Source organism: Salvia splendens, chromosome 8, assembly GCF_004379255.2.
Source record: "Salvia splendens isolate huo1 chromosome 8, SspV2, whole genome shotgun sequence".
Taxonomy (NCBI): Eukaryota; Viridiplantae; Streptophyta; class Magnoliopsida; order Lamiales; family Lamiaceae; genus Salvia; species Salvia splendens.
Window position 1 is genome coordinate 24798269 of NC_056039.1, and position 15838 is coordinate 24814106.

The following is a 15838-nucleotide window of genomic DNA, read 5'->3' on the forward strand; positions in this document are numbered from 1 at the left end:
TTTCTTCTTTTTTATTGGGGAAAATTTGTTCTTCTTGTCTGCATTTAAGTAGGATCTTTGTCATTCTTGGAAGCTGCATCATCTGCACAAATGATTTTTACATATGTTCCATTTGCCATTCCTTAATTACCATCAAAATATGAGACACACACATCTATGCATTACGGCAATTATATACTCCGTCTGTCTCATATTATTTGCACTTTTCTGTTTCGGCTCGTCCCAAATTACTTACACTATTTATATTTTAAGTAAAAATTAGGATATTTAATTAATAAATTATTGTTTATTAAGTACTTTCTTATTAAATGATTTTTCATTGAACTTAAAATACTAATTCAATTATACTAAAAAATCAATCCCAAATTTAAGACCTAGAAAGAAAAATGTGAATAACATAAGATAAGATGGAGAGAGTGCTTAGCATTTTGATTAACAAAGTCTGATTAAAAGATCCCATGTCAAAATTATGGAATCTTGATTGAAATTCTAATTAACCTGTTCGTTAACTATAATCATGATTAGTATATACTGTATATTTATCTCTATCCTAAACTTAAAATACAACATTCATATATTATTGACCTATGAATTATAGTAATAATAATTATGTCACAAAACCACTCCTAACTGAAAGTTAAATTAAACACACAACTTCATGCCTTTACTGGACTTGATTTTGTGTCATAATCTTGCAGTGAAAAAGTTACCTAGATTGTGTCATAATCTTGCAGTGAAAAAGTTACTAAATCTAGGTAAATTCGTCCACGTTAATTGTACTTTACACTATAAAATGAAGAAACAGCAAGTTTGACTGCCAATAATTAATATCCCCAAAAAAACACTAGAAGTTACAGCAAGAACAACACATTCTTTCCATGTTTCATGTAGGAAGAAAAGCCAAAATTTCTTGTCACTTTTAACAGCCTGTTGCAGAACCCAAGATCTCACGAGGTTGTAACAAAACTAAATAAAAAATTAAATAATCCCATGTTACATAAAGTGATGAAGAAGATGAGAAATTCAATGATTTGATCACTCTCTTGTTCATATAGAGCAAGTGCAACAAAATGATGAAAAAGTGATTCAAATCAAAATCAAAATCAAAATCAAAATCAACATGATCAAATCAAAACACAAGCTCTTGCTACCACTCTTTCTCTTCTTCTCTTTTAACTATATCTCCTCCTTCTCCACCAACAATGAAGCATCCCTTCTTCTCGACATTAAATCTACTCTCATTGATCCACTGGATAATCTAAGAGACTGGAAATTACCCGAAAACGACGTCGTCTCATCCCACTGCAGATGGAGTGGAGTGGGTTGCAGCAGCTACAATGGCATTGTTGAGAGTCTCAATCTCTCCAACATGAATCTCTCCGGTAATCTCCCTGACTCAATCCAGGGACTAACCGGCTTACGACATCTCACTCTCAGCTGCAACGACTTCGCGTTGCCATTGCAAATTTCATTCTCCAATCTTAGTGCTCTCGAGACCATCGACCTGAGCCAGAACTACTTCACTGGCGCATTTCCGCCCGGCCTTGGGCTGGCGCGGAGGCTGGCGTCCGTGAATGCCTCGGGGAACAACTTCTCGGGCCCTCTCCCGGACGACATTGGCAATTCCACGTCGCTGGTGAGCCTCGACCTCAGAGGGAACTTCTTCCAGGGCTCCATTCCTCGAAGCTACGGGAAGCTGGCGAGCTTGACGTTCCTCGGCCTGTCCGGGAATAATCTCACCGGGATGATACCAGCCGAGCTAGGACAGCTGCCCTGGCTCGAAACCATGATCCTTGGCTACAACGCTTTTGATGGCACAATTCCTCCAGAATTCGGAAATCTGACTAGTCTCAGATATTTAGACGTCGCCATTGCCAACTTAAGCGGCTCGATTCCACCGGAACTCGGGCGGTTGATCAACCTCACCACAGCATTCCTGTACCAGAACAATCTGGAAGGGGAGATTCCAGTTGAGCTGGCTAGATTGGGAGGAATTCAGTTGCTAGACATGTCTGAGAACATGTTGTCAGGAGAGATTCCGGACGAGATCGCGCAGCTGAAGAATCTGCAGCTGCTGAATCTGATGGGGAACGAGCTATCCGGCCCTGTTCCACCCGGCATGGCCAGGTTGGATCAGCTCCAAGTGCTTGAGCTCTGGAACAACTCACTCTCTGGTGCTCTTCCACCAAATCTCGGGGAAAGGGCACCTCTCGAGTGGCTCGACCTCTCGTCTAATATGTTCTCGGGTCCAATCCCGGCCTCCCTATGCAATGCAGGCAAACTGAGGAAGCTCATTCTGTTCAACAACGAATTCTCGGGTCCCATCCCCGACACTCTGGCCAGGTGCGCGTCGCTGGTTCGTGTCAGGATGCATAACAACCGCTTCAATGGATCCATCCCGGCTGGCTTCGGGAGACTAGCCAGGCTGCAGAGGCTGGAGCTTGCCAACAACAGCCTCATCGGCCTGATTCCGCCCGATCTCTCTGCTTCCTCTTCGCTCTCCTTCATTGATCTCTCCAGAAACCAACTCCGATCCCCTGTTCAATCTTCCATTCTCGCAATCCCAACGCTCCAAAGCTTTATCGCGTCGCGCAACAGCTTGTTTGGAGAGATCCCGAATCTGTTCCAAGACTGCCATGAATTATCAGTCCTGGATCTTTCCTTCAACGGTTTCACCGGGGACATTCCCATAAGCATTGCCTCGTGCGAGAAGCTGGTGACTCTGAACCTCCGGAACAATCGCCTCACGGGCCCCATCCCGCACCAGATTGCATCCATGCCTACCTTATCAGTGCTCGATCTATCAAACAATTCTCTCACCGGAGGAATCCCCGATAATCTCGGGAACTCACCGGCTCTAGAGTCGATGAATCTGTCCTACAACAAGCTCGAGGGCGTTGTTCCATCCAGTGGCATGCTCAGAACGATCAGCCCTGGCGATCTGGCAGGCAACCCCGGCCTTTGCGGTGGCGTGCTCCCTCCCTGCTCGCACGCCATGGCGAGCAGGGAGCGAGGCGTTCGTGCAAAGCATATTGTCGGAGGATGGATGATTGGAATTTCGACGTTTTTCCTGTTGGTAATGGCAGGAGTGGGAGCTCGGTATTCGTATCGAAAATGGCGGGAAGGGAACTGTTTTTATGATGAGGAGGAGAAAAGAAGCAGTGGGGAATGGCCTTGGAGGCTGATGGCATTCCAGAGGGTGGGATTCAACAGCAGCGACATCCTCTCCTGCATCCGCGAGTGCAATGTGGTAGGGATGGGGGCGGCGGGGACGGTGTACAGGGCCGAGATACCGAGGCTGAGCACGACGGTGGCGGTGAAGAAGCTGTGGATGGGAGGGGGGGAGGGCGTGGTCGGGGAGGTGAGCGTGCTGGCGAGGCTGAGGCACAGGAACATCGTGAGGCTGGTGGGGTTCCTCCACAACGACAGCGACGCGATGATAATCTGCGAGTTTGCGAAGAATGGGAGCCTGGGGGAGGCGTTGCACGGGAAGCAGGCGGGGATGCTGGTGGATTGGGTGGCGAGGTACAACGTGGCGCTTGGGGTGGCCCAGGGGCTGGCGTACCTCCACCACGACTGCCGCCCGCCCTTGATCCACCGCGATGTGAAGTCGAGCAACATCCTTCTGGACGAGCACCTGGAGGCCAGGGTGGCTGACTTCGGGCTGGCTAAGATGGTCTTGGCAAAGAATGAGACGGTCTCCATGGTCGCAGGGTCGTACGGTTACATCGCCCCAGGTTGGTTAGTTAGTTTGATCACGGATTCTATGTGATATGATAAGTTGATAACTGACAACTATGTCAACAATTTACGTATATATGTCAACACGAAGACATTTGTATGTCAACTATATGTATTTGACATACATACGTCTTTTTCTGTTGACATCTATACTTACATGTCAACAAAAGATATACATGTTGACAACTATAACGTAGATTGTTAACATAGTTGTCAGGTATTAACACTCTAGATTCTAGTATATAACTGATTGAAGCTAACTTTGTCATGTGTGTGTTAGAATATGGATGCACGTTGAAAGTGGACGAGAAGAGCGATGTGTACAGCTACGGAGTGGTTCTGATGGAGCTGGTGACGGGGAAGAGGCCGTTAGAGGCGGAGTTTGGAGAAGCGGTGGATATTGTGGGATGGATGAGAGGGAAGCAGAGGTTAGAGGAGGCTCTGGATCCGAGCGTGGGGAATACGAAGCACGTTCAAGAGGAGATGATGTTAGTGCTACGAATCGCTCTTCTTTGCACGGCAAAGCTTCCCAAGGACAGGCCTACCATGAGAGATGTGGTGAGCATGCTGGCAGAGGCCAAGCCTCGGAGGAAAAGCTCAGGGGGTAACAAGGAAAATCCAATCTTCACCACCACATCACCTCACCTGTAGATGGACTGGACTGTACTGTTTCACCTTTTCACTTAGTACTAGTATTTTTTATTTTTTTTAATTCTACTCGTCTATATCTTTATGGTGGAAGGAAAGGAAGGGGGGAATGACAATGACAAGAATCATGTATGTTTTTCTCAAAATAGGAATTAGCCTCCCGAAATTGAGGCTTTTAAAAAACTTACTACAAAATTGGATAAATGCAAATTCCAAATGCAATTTTGGAACAAAGTATATTTCATCTTCTCTTCATTCGATTTTCGCTGCTTTTTTTTTTATCTTCGGTGAATTGATTTGTTTAAATTAATTTTCAAATTATTGATTAAAATAATGATAAGATTTATGTACACGATGACCTATAGATTTTACTATAGTAATTTATAAAGAAAGTCAGTTGTCAGTTAAAATTCTACTCCCTCCATCCAATAAATATGAAACATGTGATTTCCACAAATGTGATTTTATATGTAATGTTATTTAATGAGTTAATGAAAAGAGAGAAAAAGTAAAGACACTATTATTTCTATTTTAGAAAACATTTCATTTTTAATGGAAAAACAAAAAAAAAACATTTTACTTTTAATTGGACAAAAGGAATATATTACTATTTTAAATGCCTCTACGAAATAGCATATCAATTGGAGGAGATAAGATGGGAAATGGTAGCAAGCGCATATAATGGAGCAATCAATTTGTGTGTGAACTATTACCACTGGTTTTCATGTTAAATATAACGAAAAAGATGAGGTAGATAGAAAACTTGGAGCTTTCAGGTAACTTACAAATACTGATAAAAACGTACCTAAGGCGCACCGGTGCATCCGTCTCAATTCCTACACCGGGGAACATTTTCTTACTCTGGCACTGATTAGATCATCTCGATCAATATTTCTCATTACTGGTACAAAATGGACACACACCCGCCCAAAATTGGAAGATGAAAAGCAACCAAGGGACGAAAACAAACCCATAAATATGAGAAAATTTGAACCCGAAGGCCACTCATAGATCTCTTAAAATAAGTTCACTTGAAAAAAACAGGACACCAACCAAAAGGAAGCATTTGCTTCAGCAATAAAACTGGAAGTCATGTCAACACACAATCACTGCTACATCATGTGCACCGGAGCCACCAGTTCCAACTCTTCTCTTTTAATATCGGTGGCACTTTGCTCACCTACCAGAACTCCTTCCCCCACGCCCACCTCTTCCTCGTAGCCCGCTCCCTGAATAAGAAAATTTTAATCCAGGAATAGTGTCAGCAAGGGACAAGTTGAAGAGGGAAAATGGAGGAAGAAGGAAAGACTGGGAACACGATTATAAAATAAAAGCAATTAGGGGCATATCAACTTTGTAGTTAAAAGTAGCAGGGAGAGATGTATACTTCCACCACGAGCAGCGCCACTGTTTGGTCTTCTCTCCTCAACATATACTTTCCTTCCACCCAATTGAATAGGAGAAGCCTGCCAAAAATAATTTCAAAAGACAAGATACACAGTTAATTCAAACTAATCGGAAACAGAGTGTTAACCACATTTCTATTTTTTTATTAGGTTACAGAAAAGTCAGGCTCATGTAAGGATACCAGCATAATAAAGTTATGCTACAACCAGAAACAGATTATATTTTTATTTGAAGTTGCAAATTTTAACCAAATTAAATTTCAAACACATCCAAAAGCAAAACACCTCCTAACAGTAATAATGACAGTTATAGCATGGTAACAGTCTACATGCCTTTGGTACTTCTTTAAGCCCCACGTTCCCCATATATATAGCTTAAAAAATCTAATTTGTCAAACACTGATTGCTAAGTAGGGGGGCGCTTGCTAAAATGCCCTCAAATTGCATGATTGAAAAAATTTGCACCTTGATCGCCATATACTGGATGAATGAGTTTGTTCTATTATTCTTCTTCAAAATTCAAAAGTAATAAATTATATACCTTGAGAGCATTTCGAACACTCTGAATATCTTCAAACTCAACAAACGCATAGCACACACCAGTATCCTGTACACCAAGATATCTTCAGGGATTCCACAACTAAATTAAGTTAAATACAATATTATAGGAAAGGAAGAATACCATGCGGTTCCTCAAGAAGATTCCATCATGCTTGATTCTCCCAAAATTCTCAAACTCTTGCTGAAGATCAAGACTTGTTACTGAAGATGGCAAATTTCTGACATATACAGATTTTGGTTCTTCTGACAAAGTAAATGACATCAAATTGGATGAGCTAGGGAATCAATTCAAAAGATAAACAGTCCAAACATTCATAATGAATTTTTTTTAGCAAATATTATAAGCCATATTGCCTGGTCGATCATCCATCAATGCACCTCCTAGTTTAGATATTTAGGCTTTTGGTATGTACGTATGGTTTTATTAGCGCTAATAAAACGAAATTTCCAGCTCTGACCTTCTTGTACCGGTAAGGATTCTTCTGTTACGTCCACACCAGATGAAGGAGGAGTTGAGATTCGCTGCTGCACCACAGGCTGTGAAATATGGTTCCAGTCTGCAACAGGTGGTCTTGGTGTGTAAGCTGGTTGCAAAATTGATGGTGGTTGAGCTCTTCCTTTAACCCGTAACTTATAATCCAAATAATGGTCAACAATTAGAAAGAGTTAATACAAGAAACTGAATTAAAAGATGGAAGCAGGAAAATTTTGAACAAGAACATTTACTAGAAAAAATAATTACACTGTAAATGGATGTATATGTTAAGCCTCAATTCGAAAAATGAGAAAACCGCCAGAAGGTGAAGAAGATTGACATATACTCCCTCCGTCCCACTCAAGATGGCCACATTCTCGAGTGGCACGGGATTTTAGGAAGTGTTTTAGGTAGAATAAAGTAGAGAGAAAAAAAGGTAGTTGAATATTTTAATGAGGAGAGGGGAGAGAGGAGATTATTTCCAAAATTGGAAGTGACCATCTTGATTGGGACAAAAAAAAAGGAAAGGTGGTCATCTTGAATGGGAAGGATGGAGTATCAAATTTATAAGCTTAAAATAAGCAAAGATTAGTGTCACCTGACTGAGATACAAAAAGTGCTCAAGTGTACAATTGTAAAGTTGTTCTTATTAGACACGCAGGAACAGTAAGTGTGGAACACAGCCACATAAACCAAGTGTAAGCTGATCTTACTCAATGCTCGACTAATGCCTAGTTTTCGTGGTCAATAAACGTGTAGCAATTTCACATTAAAGATTTGTGTCCAAGTTTCTATCAGGTAGGACAACTCAGTCACATTCTTGGACCGTTGATGCTAAGGAAATTTAAGATGGCTTAAATATAGCATTTGACTATGATTTAGATGTATCTAAGCAACAACAGAACGTACTATAGAAGCATAGGTGAGTTTCTCTGGTTCTCCAATAGGATCCTCCACAGAAAGCTGAGGTTCTTGCACAGTAGTTAGTGGATTTTGAAGAACATGACGTGTTTCTTCAAAATGAGATTCCTCTTCAAGTCTGTCAACTTCAAGCTCTGGCCCCTGCTCCAGCTCTGGCTCCAGTTCTTGAGCAGTATCCTGTCGAAGATGCTCCTCGTAACTGTACTCTAGAGCTGGCTCAACTCCTTCAACATGAACAGAGTTGCCGTAATCGCCTATCTCCTCCTCCAATGCATAATCAGAAACTGTTGTAGTTGTTGAACACATTGTATCAGACTATTGATAACACATCTAGACTTTCTCATCATGAAGTCCAGAAGTTTCCATATACTGTATAATCAATGTAATGAGAAACAAGACCACATGGAGTAACTGATTTAAAAAGCTTACTGATTTTCAGAATTAAGACTTTTACGTCATGTATCAAATCTAACACCTACTTCAGGGAGAGAACTGCGAGTACATGTGAACATCAATCTTTGGGCCAATGTAGCATTAGTCTAGGCTAAAATTGAACATGCATCTGCATCTAATTCAAATAATGTATTGAGTTTCAGTTCGAACACCAACTATACAAATTTAACAAACAAAAGAACCTCTGCTTGTGCCACTTAGTGATAAGGATGATATTTAAAAAATTAAAAGACCATGTGCAGTCAATTATACCAGGTGGGTCAGGAAGATGAGATGAAATAGTTGGGTGATAATCAACATGATGTTCCTGTACTGGAGCTGAAGGTTGGTGCGTCACCTCATCATCGGCAAAATGGAACATATCATTCAAAACAAAGTAACCTTTCTCTTGAGGAGCAAGGAAAAAAGTCTGCACAAACTTTCTCCAGTAATTGAAGTCTCTTGACTTCACAGAGCCAGTAACAACTACAAGAACACCTCCATTCCATGATTCAAGTGACTTTATTGTCTTTATCTCAATTCCAGAAAAATTAAGAGACATAAGCACTTCATGAATTGTCTGCAGGAAGAGAGACACACTTTTGCATTAGTAATTAATAAACTAGACACAGATCATGTAATCATTGATTGACATCCAGAAAAGCTCCAGCTAGGGCTGCAAATTCGGGTAGTGACACGAATAAAAAGGGTAGCCGAACCCAAAAACTCCAAAATATACCACCTGATACCCGACCCGCATATGATCCGGGTACCCTAATACCAGATGTGGGCGCCCAAACCCGACTAATCATGTAACAGTATAACCTTAATTAATTTTTTTTCATTTTTTTTGTTATATAAGCTAAATTGTGATGAGTATAATACTTATGAAAATTAACAAAATACTTGTGGAGCAAACTTCAATATTAATTAGTGCTTTAATTTTCTCAATTGTATGATAGTATTGACCAAACATATATACTAACAACAGACACTCGATAATATTCAAATAAAGAGGTTAAGTTTTTTTTTATATTACTAGTATTTGTTATGATTATGTACTGATTAATTACATTTGAACATGAAAAAAATACAAGCTTCTATCGTTACCCAATAAAACAGAACGAAACAATTCTTCGTGCACCCTAGATAAAACACACTTATAAGCACAAGCCCATAGTCGGGTACCCGAAACCCAAAAATCTCTCGCACCAATTACCCAAACACGTAATTTAGGGTTTTGGATCCGACGAGCATTGGGTCGGGATCGGGTAAACCCAAAACCCGACAACCGAATTTGCAGCCCTAGCTCCAAGAGACAAATCCAAAGCATAAATATTAAAAAGAGTGAAACAAATAGTCAACAGCAAAGAGTGAAAATGTTTTTTTTTCTCTCAAAATAGAAGAAACTTAAAAATAGGGCAGAGAAAACGTTCAATTGCTTTTCACATAACAAATTGCACCAAGCGGCTTAAGCCACAGCGAAGAAGCACATAAGAATGAAGAACCACTGGATCTGTTTCAGCCTGATGCTTCGAAATAAAAAATCAATGATCTTATGGAATGAGATCCACATCACAGTATCATGATAGAAATGTATAACGGAAAGGAGAAAAATTACTTTTGTAGCTAATAAACAATTAAGCAGATTTAATCGCTCGCAAAATAGATTGAGATCTTGCGTGGCGTAAAAACGGCGCATACCATCACATCAGAAGCAGACTCGCTGATTTCTCCATCAACTCGCATCATGGAGCTCGAATCATTGTAAAACTGGTGCACACACTCCCGCTGGTGCTGAAACACCTGATAGTACTGCTGAACGAAGTACGAACCGACCTGAGGAATTCCGGAAAAAGCGATTAAATCAAAAGGCTAAAAAAAAGTGAAGAGACGAAGTCACAATTACTCGCGAAGCATGCAAAAAGAAATTCGAAAAGCGAAAGTTGGAAGTACCTGCGATGCAGTAACCTGAGCTGAGTACTGGTTCACCATTCTCCGATTGAATCGGCCGACGGCGATGCTAAACCCTAGATCGAGGTTTTACGATTAGAGGTGCTAGCGTTTATTTGAATAAATAAAAGGAATTTATCCCGCTGCTTCTGTCTGTAGGAGAACGGCTTTTCGGAAAAGTGACGATAAATTCTTTTATATGTACATTTTTATTTTTATTTCTATTTCTCGAAGTATTTTGTTTTTTGTTTTTTTTTTTAAAATTTTTCTTTGTGGTAGTTTAGACAAATTTGTGTAAAATATTAAAATTTGGCCAAAGTTTATTGTCTTAGAAACCAATATCTCTATTTAAAACTATAATATTTGATGCATTCAAGGTTATTATTATTGATTATTTCATTTATAGTACTCATAAAATTCTTTTGTGTGTAGGTATTGCATTGATGTCTATTCAAGATTCAACAAATTAATCAATCTCCATTATTTGTTGAAATTTAGAAGATATTGAAGACTTGTCATGGGACTTCATTTTGGATTTACTATAATATGATGAAACTATTGAATACTTACATTGGATTTATTTTGCTATAATATGTTGTGGATTTAGTAACTATCATAAAACTTCATTAGTTCATTTTGGTTGACATTTTTTTTATGAATCAATGAATGGAATATAAACACGAAAAGTAAAGTACAAGCAAGACACGGGCATACCCGAGGGATACATGCCTAAGAGCCGAAGCTAAGTAGGCCGATGGGGGTGGGAGTAGACTCAAGGGAAAAGGTACCCATAAAGTCGGTATTACAATCTATAGAACATACATAACAGTACACATGTAAGATCAAACAAGTAACTTCACATCGGTTAGAGTCTTGACGGTGTCGTCTACTCGAAATGCTGCGGTACTTCCTTCCATCACTATGTGCTTGTACTCGTTGCTATCGTCCACGTTACCCCAATGGAGGTAGGGGTAGGGCCTCGTTAAAACCTCCAAGAGATAAAACCCAGTGGGAAAAAGAGTACCCCCGTAACTTCATTTTGGTTGACATTTGTTATTGTGGAATGTGGACTGAATATTTGTTTTTGTTGGTTGATGGATCATGAATATGCTTATAGGGGTGCGTTAGGGTGTCACCACTCTTAAAGTGCCAACGTGACAACAACGCAGCATGCATCGCATACATAGGTAAGCAATCTGCGATACATAAGGAAGCAACTCCACATAAGATTTCAAGCAACAACGATACAAAATCATAGCACTATGGCGATACCATAGTTCAAATGACAACCTACCTAAGCAAGCAATATATGATACATAAGCAAGCAATTTGTGATACATAGACAAACAACTCGGCATATAGTTCCAAGACAATACGAAATCACATATAATCAAGCAATCTGCGATACATAGGGAAGCAAACCTACCACGTGGCAAGCTAAGGTTGTATCTGCTCCTAAATCTAAGGGTCTTAATTGGTGGTAGATAATCATTTTAATTTGGGTTGTCATTTTAGTATAACCCTATAATCATGTTATGTTATGGTTTGTACTTTGTTAGTTGTAACTTTGAATGATTTTATTCAATTTTTTTGTTTTAGTTTTTTTGATTTTTCGGTTTCGTTCGGTTCAATTTTGGCCTAAATTCGGTTATTCGGGTTCGGTTTGATTTGGGCAAAAAGTTGAACCGAAATCTGAATGCTCACCCCTATTCTGGGAGGGGTGGGAATCACCAATGGTGGAGAAATCACTTCTTTATATCGTACATTCTTGTGTGTGTGAGTGTGGTGTTTTTGCTAACTCCTAGGACTAGATCGTAGTGTTTGTTATTATTTGTAGGTACTATTGATGCCTCATTATACTAGATCCAATATGATGGGGGATACACATCCTTAAGGAGTTGATAGGTGTGTGGGTACAAGTAATCTTATGCCCGGAGATGACTTGGCAAGCATGGTGTCTAACATGATGGCGGACATGAGGAAGGAATTTAAGGAGAGCCAATTGTCAATGCATGCCACCCAAAGTGCCCTAGTTGGAGACTTGAGGAGAGAGCTAAAGGAGAACCAAATGTCAATGCATGCTAAACGAAATGACTTATTCGGAGACTTGAAGGAGATAAAGGAAAACCAAGCAGCCACGCAAGACAAACAAAACGGTCTCCACAAGGAGATCGTCGCTTTGAAAGAAACGCGACCATAAAGTCGTCACTCCAACAAGTGACTCATATCGTCATCATGTCTTTGCGGGAAACAATGAGGAGGTGGAGAACTGAGTGACATGACTATGGGGGATGCGATGGTCGTGAATGATGATGTTATAGTAATAGGAATGGGGTGAATGAACGAAATGAGAATAGGGGACTGGAGAACCATGGGGACTGGATGGAATGATAGGTATGGGTAGGGTAGACATTATGAGAAGTTGCTGAGGGCTAGGTATGATGATCCCGACAAGTCTATCAAGTACACTTTCCCTGAGTTTCATGACAAGTTTAATCTTAAGCCTACTTAGAGTGGGAGTCTCAAGTAGACAAGGTTTTCTCTCTCCATAATTACTCCAATAGAGACAAAGTGAAGATAGCAATTGTCGAATTTCACAGATACGCGAATACATGGTGAAATGACAAGATGAGGGGAAGAAGAATGGATAAAGTAGGAGAAGCGGGCTCTTGGAAGGAGTTATGTGAACTTATGAAAAACACCTTTACACCCAAGGCTTATTATCTCAAACTTATGGCATGTTCAATTTATTGGAAATGCCAATAAAAAGGTCCATATCTGAGGTAAATCCAATGTTTAGTTTGACTCCACCCGAAGGCATAATTGAGTCAGTTGAGTCCACCCGGCAGGTGGCTCTTGGATGGCTAGGCCACCCGGGCGGGTGATCACCCGAAGGCACTGTTGAGGCAGCGACGTCCACCTGGGCGGGTGACTCTTGGACGGCTAGGCCACCCGGGCGGGTGGCTCACGCAGAGGCTAGATTTTGTGGGCATTTTCTTGGAATTTTGGCCTAAACTATAAGGCCATCCACTATGCGGCGCGCCACCGTCCCGCATTCAGTCGCGGAGAGACAGAACGCTCGCGCGACGCGTTGCGGCACACCGGCCCGTCCCGCGCCCGTCACGATCACGTCCCGCGACCCGTCCCTGCGAGACAAGAGACGGGCTGTGTCGCCACGTGCCATGGCACGTGGCGCGCCCTTGCGCCATGCGTGACGCCCACTCGCCGACCCGCGAGTAGGCGTCGTCACGCGCTGACGCAATAAATCTTTTTTAAAAAAAAAATTCAAAATTTTAAAAAAAATTAAAAAAATAAATTTGTAAACGGTAATATTACCGTTTATATCCGTTTTTTCTTTTTTTTTTTTATTTTTTAATTAATTTTTTTACTCTATAAATACTCCTAATTCATCCTCATTTCACACACAACACACATCTATTCTTCCTAAATCATCTCAATTTCCTATCCAATTTTCATCTAACAACTCATCACAAAATGTCCGGCGACGGCAACTCCGGCGGTGAAGGTTCCGGCGGGTGGGATCTCAACGCGTTCGGCGATTGGGAGACCATGTACAACACACTGGGTGGTTCCGGTTCGTCGACGCCGGGCACCCAGGGTTCGGCGACGCCGGGGGATACCAACTACCCAATTTTGACATGGATGCATATGCCCGTCCCTCCGCCCCGCGGTATTCGCAGGGATTATCCCAGATTCGAGAGGATTTTCACGTTGAACCCACGCCGGGAGTAGGCCGAGGCGGTGGAGGAGGCCGAGGCGGTGGAAGCTCCAGGGCGGAAGCCCAGGCGGGCGAGGAGGAGGAGGAGGAGGAGGAGGAGGAGGAAGAGGAAGAGGATGAAGATCTAGGCCGACATCCGTACATCAACAATGAAACAATGGCGGTGTACAATGCCTTGATTTCCGTCTCGTACGATCCCATCGTCGGGAATCAACAACCCCAGAAGTGCTTCTGGGAAAAGGTCATCGAGACCTACCACCAGATCAAGCCGAAAGGGTCCCGCAAGCGCACATATAAAATGCTCCGCTCTCACTTTGACCGAGTCGACAGACAGGTCAAAATATTCTGCGATATCTACTCGACCGAAGCGGCGCACTACCAAAGCGGCGCCACGGGAGCCAACATTATGAGGGCGGCTTTGCGCGTCTACAACCAGGACACTGACAAATAATTCAAATTTGTTGATGTTTGGCAGGTCGTCAAGGACGAGGAACGGTGGGCCGGCGGTGTCCGCTCCAGCTCGGGCTCAACCTCGAAGCACACAACGAGTGGCCAATACTCGTCTGGTGACACCGGTGAGGGCAGCGACGCACAAGAGACTGCCTCGCATGAGTTTGCGGGTACGGCCGGTGATGAGGGGGGATCCAGCTGTGGGCACCGTCGGCCGCAAGGGACGAAGGCGGCGAAAGCGGCTAGAGCGAGGAAGGGCTGAGGCGAATCAAGCCAGGCGGCCTCGGGATCAGGCTCGGGGGAGGCTCGAACTCCCTTATGGCCATGTACATGACCGCCACAATGGCGGACACTTCCCGCTTCTCTCCCGCCCAATACCAAGCCTGGTGGAACGGAATTGTGTATATGGTAGGACAACTTGGCCTTCCGCCTCCTATTGCACCTCCACCGCCTTCGGGGGATGATTCGCCGGCGAAATAGTTTTTTTATTTTCTTTAAATTTATATTTTAAATTATGCAACGTTTAATTTTTTAGGATTTTAATTGTGTATTTTTTTATTTTTTTAAATTTTAAGTTGTAATTTTTTATGTTGTGTGTTTTTTAATGAAGTGTGTTTGTTTTAATTGAATTGGGTTGGAAATAAAATTAAAAAATGAAATTGAATGAATAGTAATTTAAGGGACGATTTAAGGGACGGTTAAGGGACGGAAGTGATGGAGTAAAAAGGTACAGTGGGGCCCTCAAATAGTAGTTTAAGGGACGGTATAGAGACAGCGTAGTGGATGGCCTAAATAGGACATTTTTCTCATTTTTCTAGTTGGTTGATTGATGAATTAAGATATCTCCTTTGTGAGTTTTTCCTCTTTGAGGATCGTATCCAATTCCTTCATTGAAGGTTGGTTGTTTCTTTCTTTAGATTGATTCAAGTAGATGTATGCATCAATGATAGTGTATCCATTGAGTAGTGGAGCCAATGGGTGATTAGAGTTGATGAAAGTTGCCTAGGGTTGTTTCCATCTTTTTGGTCAAGGTCCTATGGTTGTAATTCTAATGTCTCATCTTATACACATGCTTTCATTTCTTATCTACCATGTTTCTCTATTTTGTATCTAGTTTTTTTTGCTAGGTCCAATCTATCTTTGCTTGTTTTTGTGTTTTGTTATTAGATCTACACTTTGGGCATAATCTTGGGTAATTACATGGATCTAATCAATCAAAAATCCTTATCATTCATCTTATTCCAATCCCCCAAATATTTTTCAAACTTCACCTTCATTGCTTTTGCAATATCTGACAGAATCGGATCTGAATAATCACTGCACTTTTTCTCAATCTCAATTTGTATAGCAAACATTGAAACTGCAATCAAATGAGATGTAGGGGTTTTTGATGTACTTAACTCTAAAGTCGCAATATAAAAATTCCCGAGAAAATATACAAATGCACATGCATTATCCCAATCATCTTTAAGTGGAGGCCTCATTCTTTTACTACTATTGTCATCTTTGTCA

At 41.5% G+C, this 15838-nt stretch overlaps 2 protein-coding genes across 2 annotated transcripts; one reads left to right on the forward strand and one right to left on the reverse strand.

Moving 5' to 3' along the window:
• Nucleotides 1-786: 786 nt before the first annotated feature.
• LOC121745496 (MDIS1-interacting receptor like kinase 1-like) lies at nucleotides 787-4988 on the forward strand. Its single transcript, XM_042139431.1, has 2 exons — nucleotides 787-3737; nucleotides 4022-4988. The coding sequence occupies exons 1-2, from the start codon at nucleotides 1121-1123 to the stop codon at nucleotides 4390-4392; spliced, it is 2988 nt and encodes a 995-aa protein (XP_041995365.1). The 5' UTR covers nucleotides 787-1120; the 3' UTR covers nucleotides 4393-4988.
• Nucleotides 4989-5121: 133 nt separating this feature from the next.
• LOC121745497 (nuclear transport factor 2-like) lies at nucleotides 5122-10298 on the reverse strand. The gene is made up of 9 exons (XM_042139432.1): nucleotides 10141-10298; nucleotides 9889-10023; nucleotides 8458-8764; nucleotides 7741-8036; nucleotides 6815-6986; nucleotides 6478-6599; nucleotides 6337-6402; nucleotides 5777-5855; nucleotides 5122-5618 (listed from the first exon to the last, which is right to left on the reverse strand). The coding sequence occupies exons 1-9, from the start codon at nucleotides 10177-10179 to the stop codon at nucleotides 5566-5568; spliced, it is 1269 nt and encodes a 422-aa protein (XP_041995366.1). The 5' UTR covers nucleotides 10180-10298; the 3' UTR covers nucleotides 5122-5565.
• Nucleotides 10299-15838: the final 5540 nt, after the last annotated feature.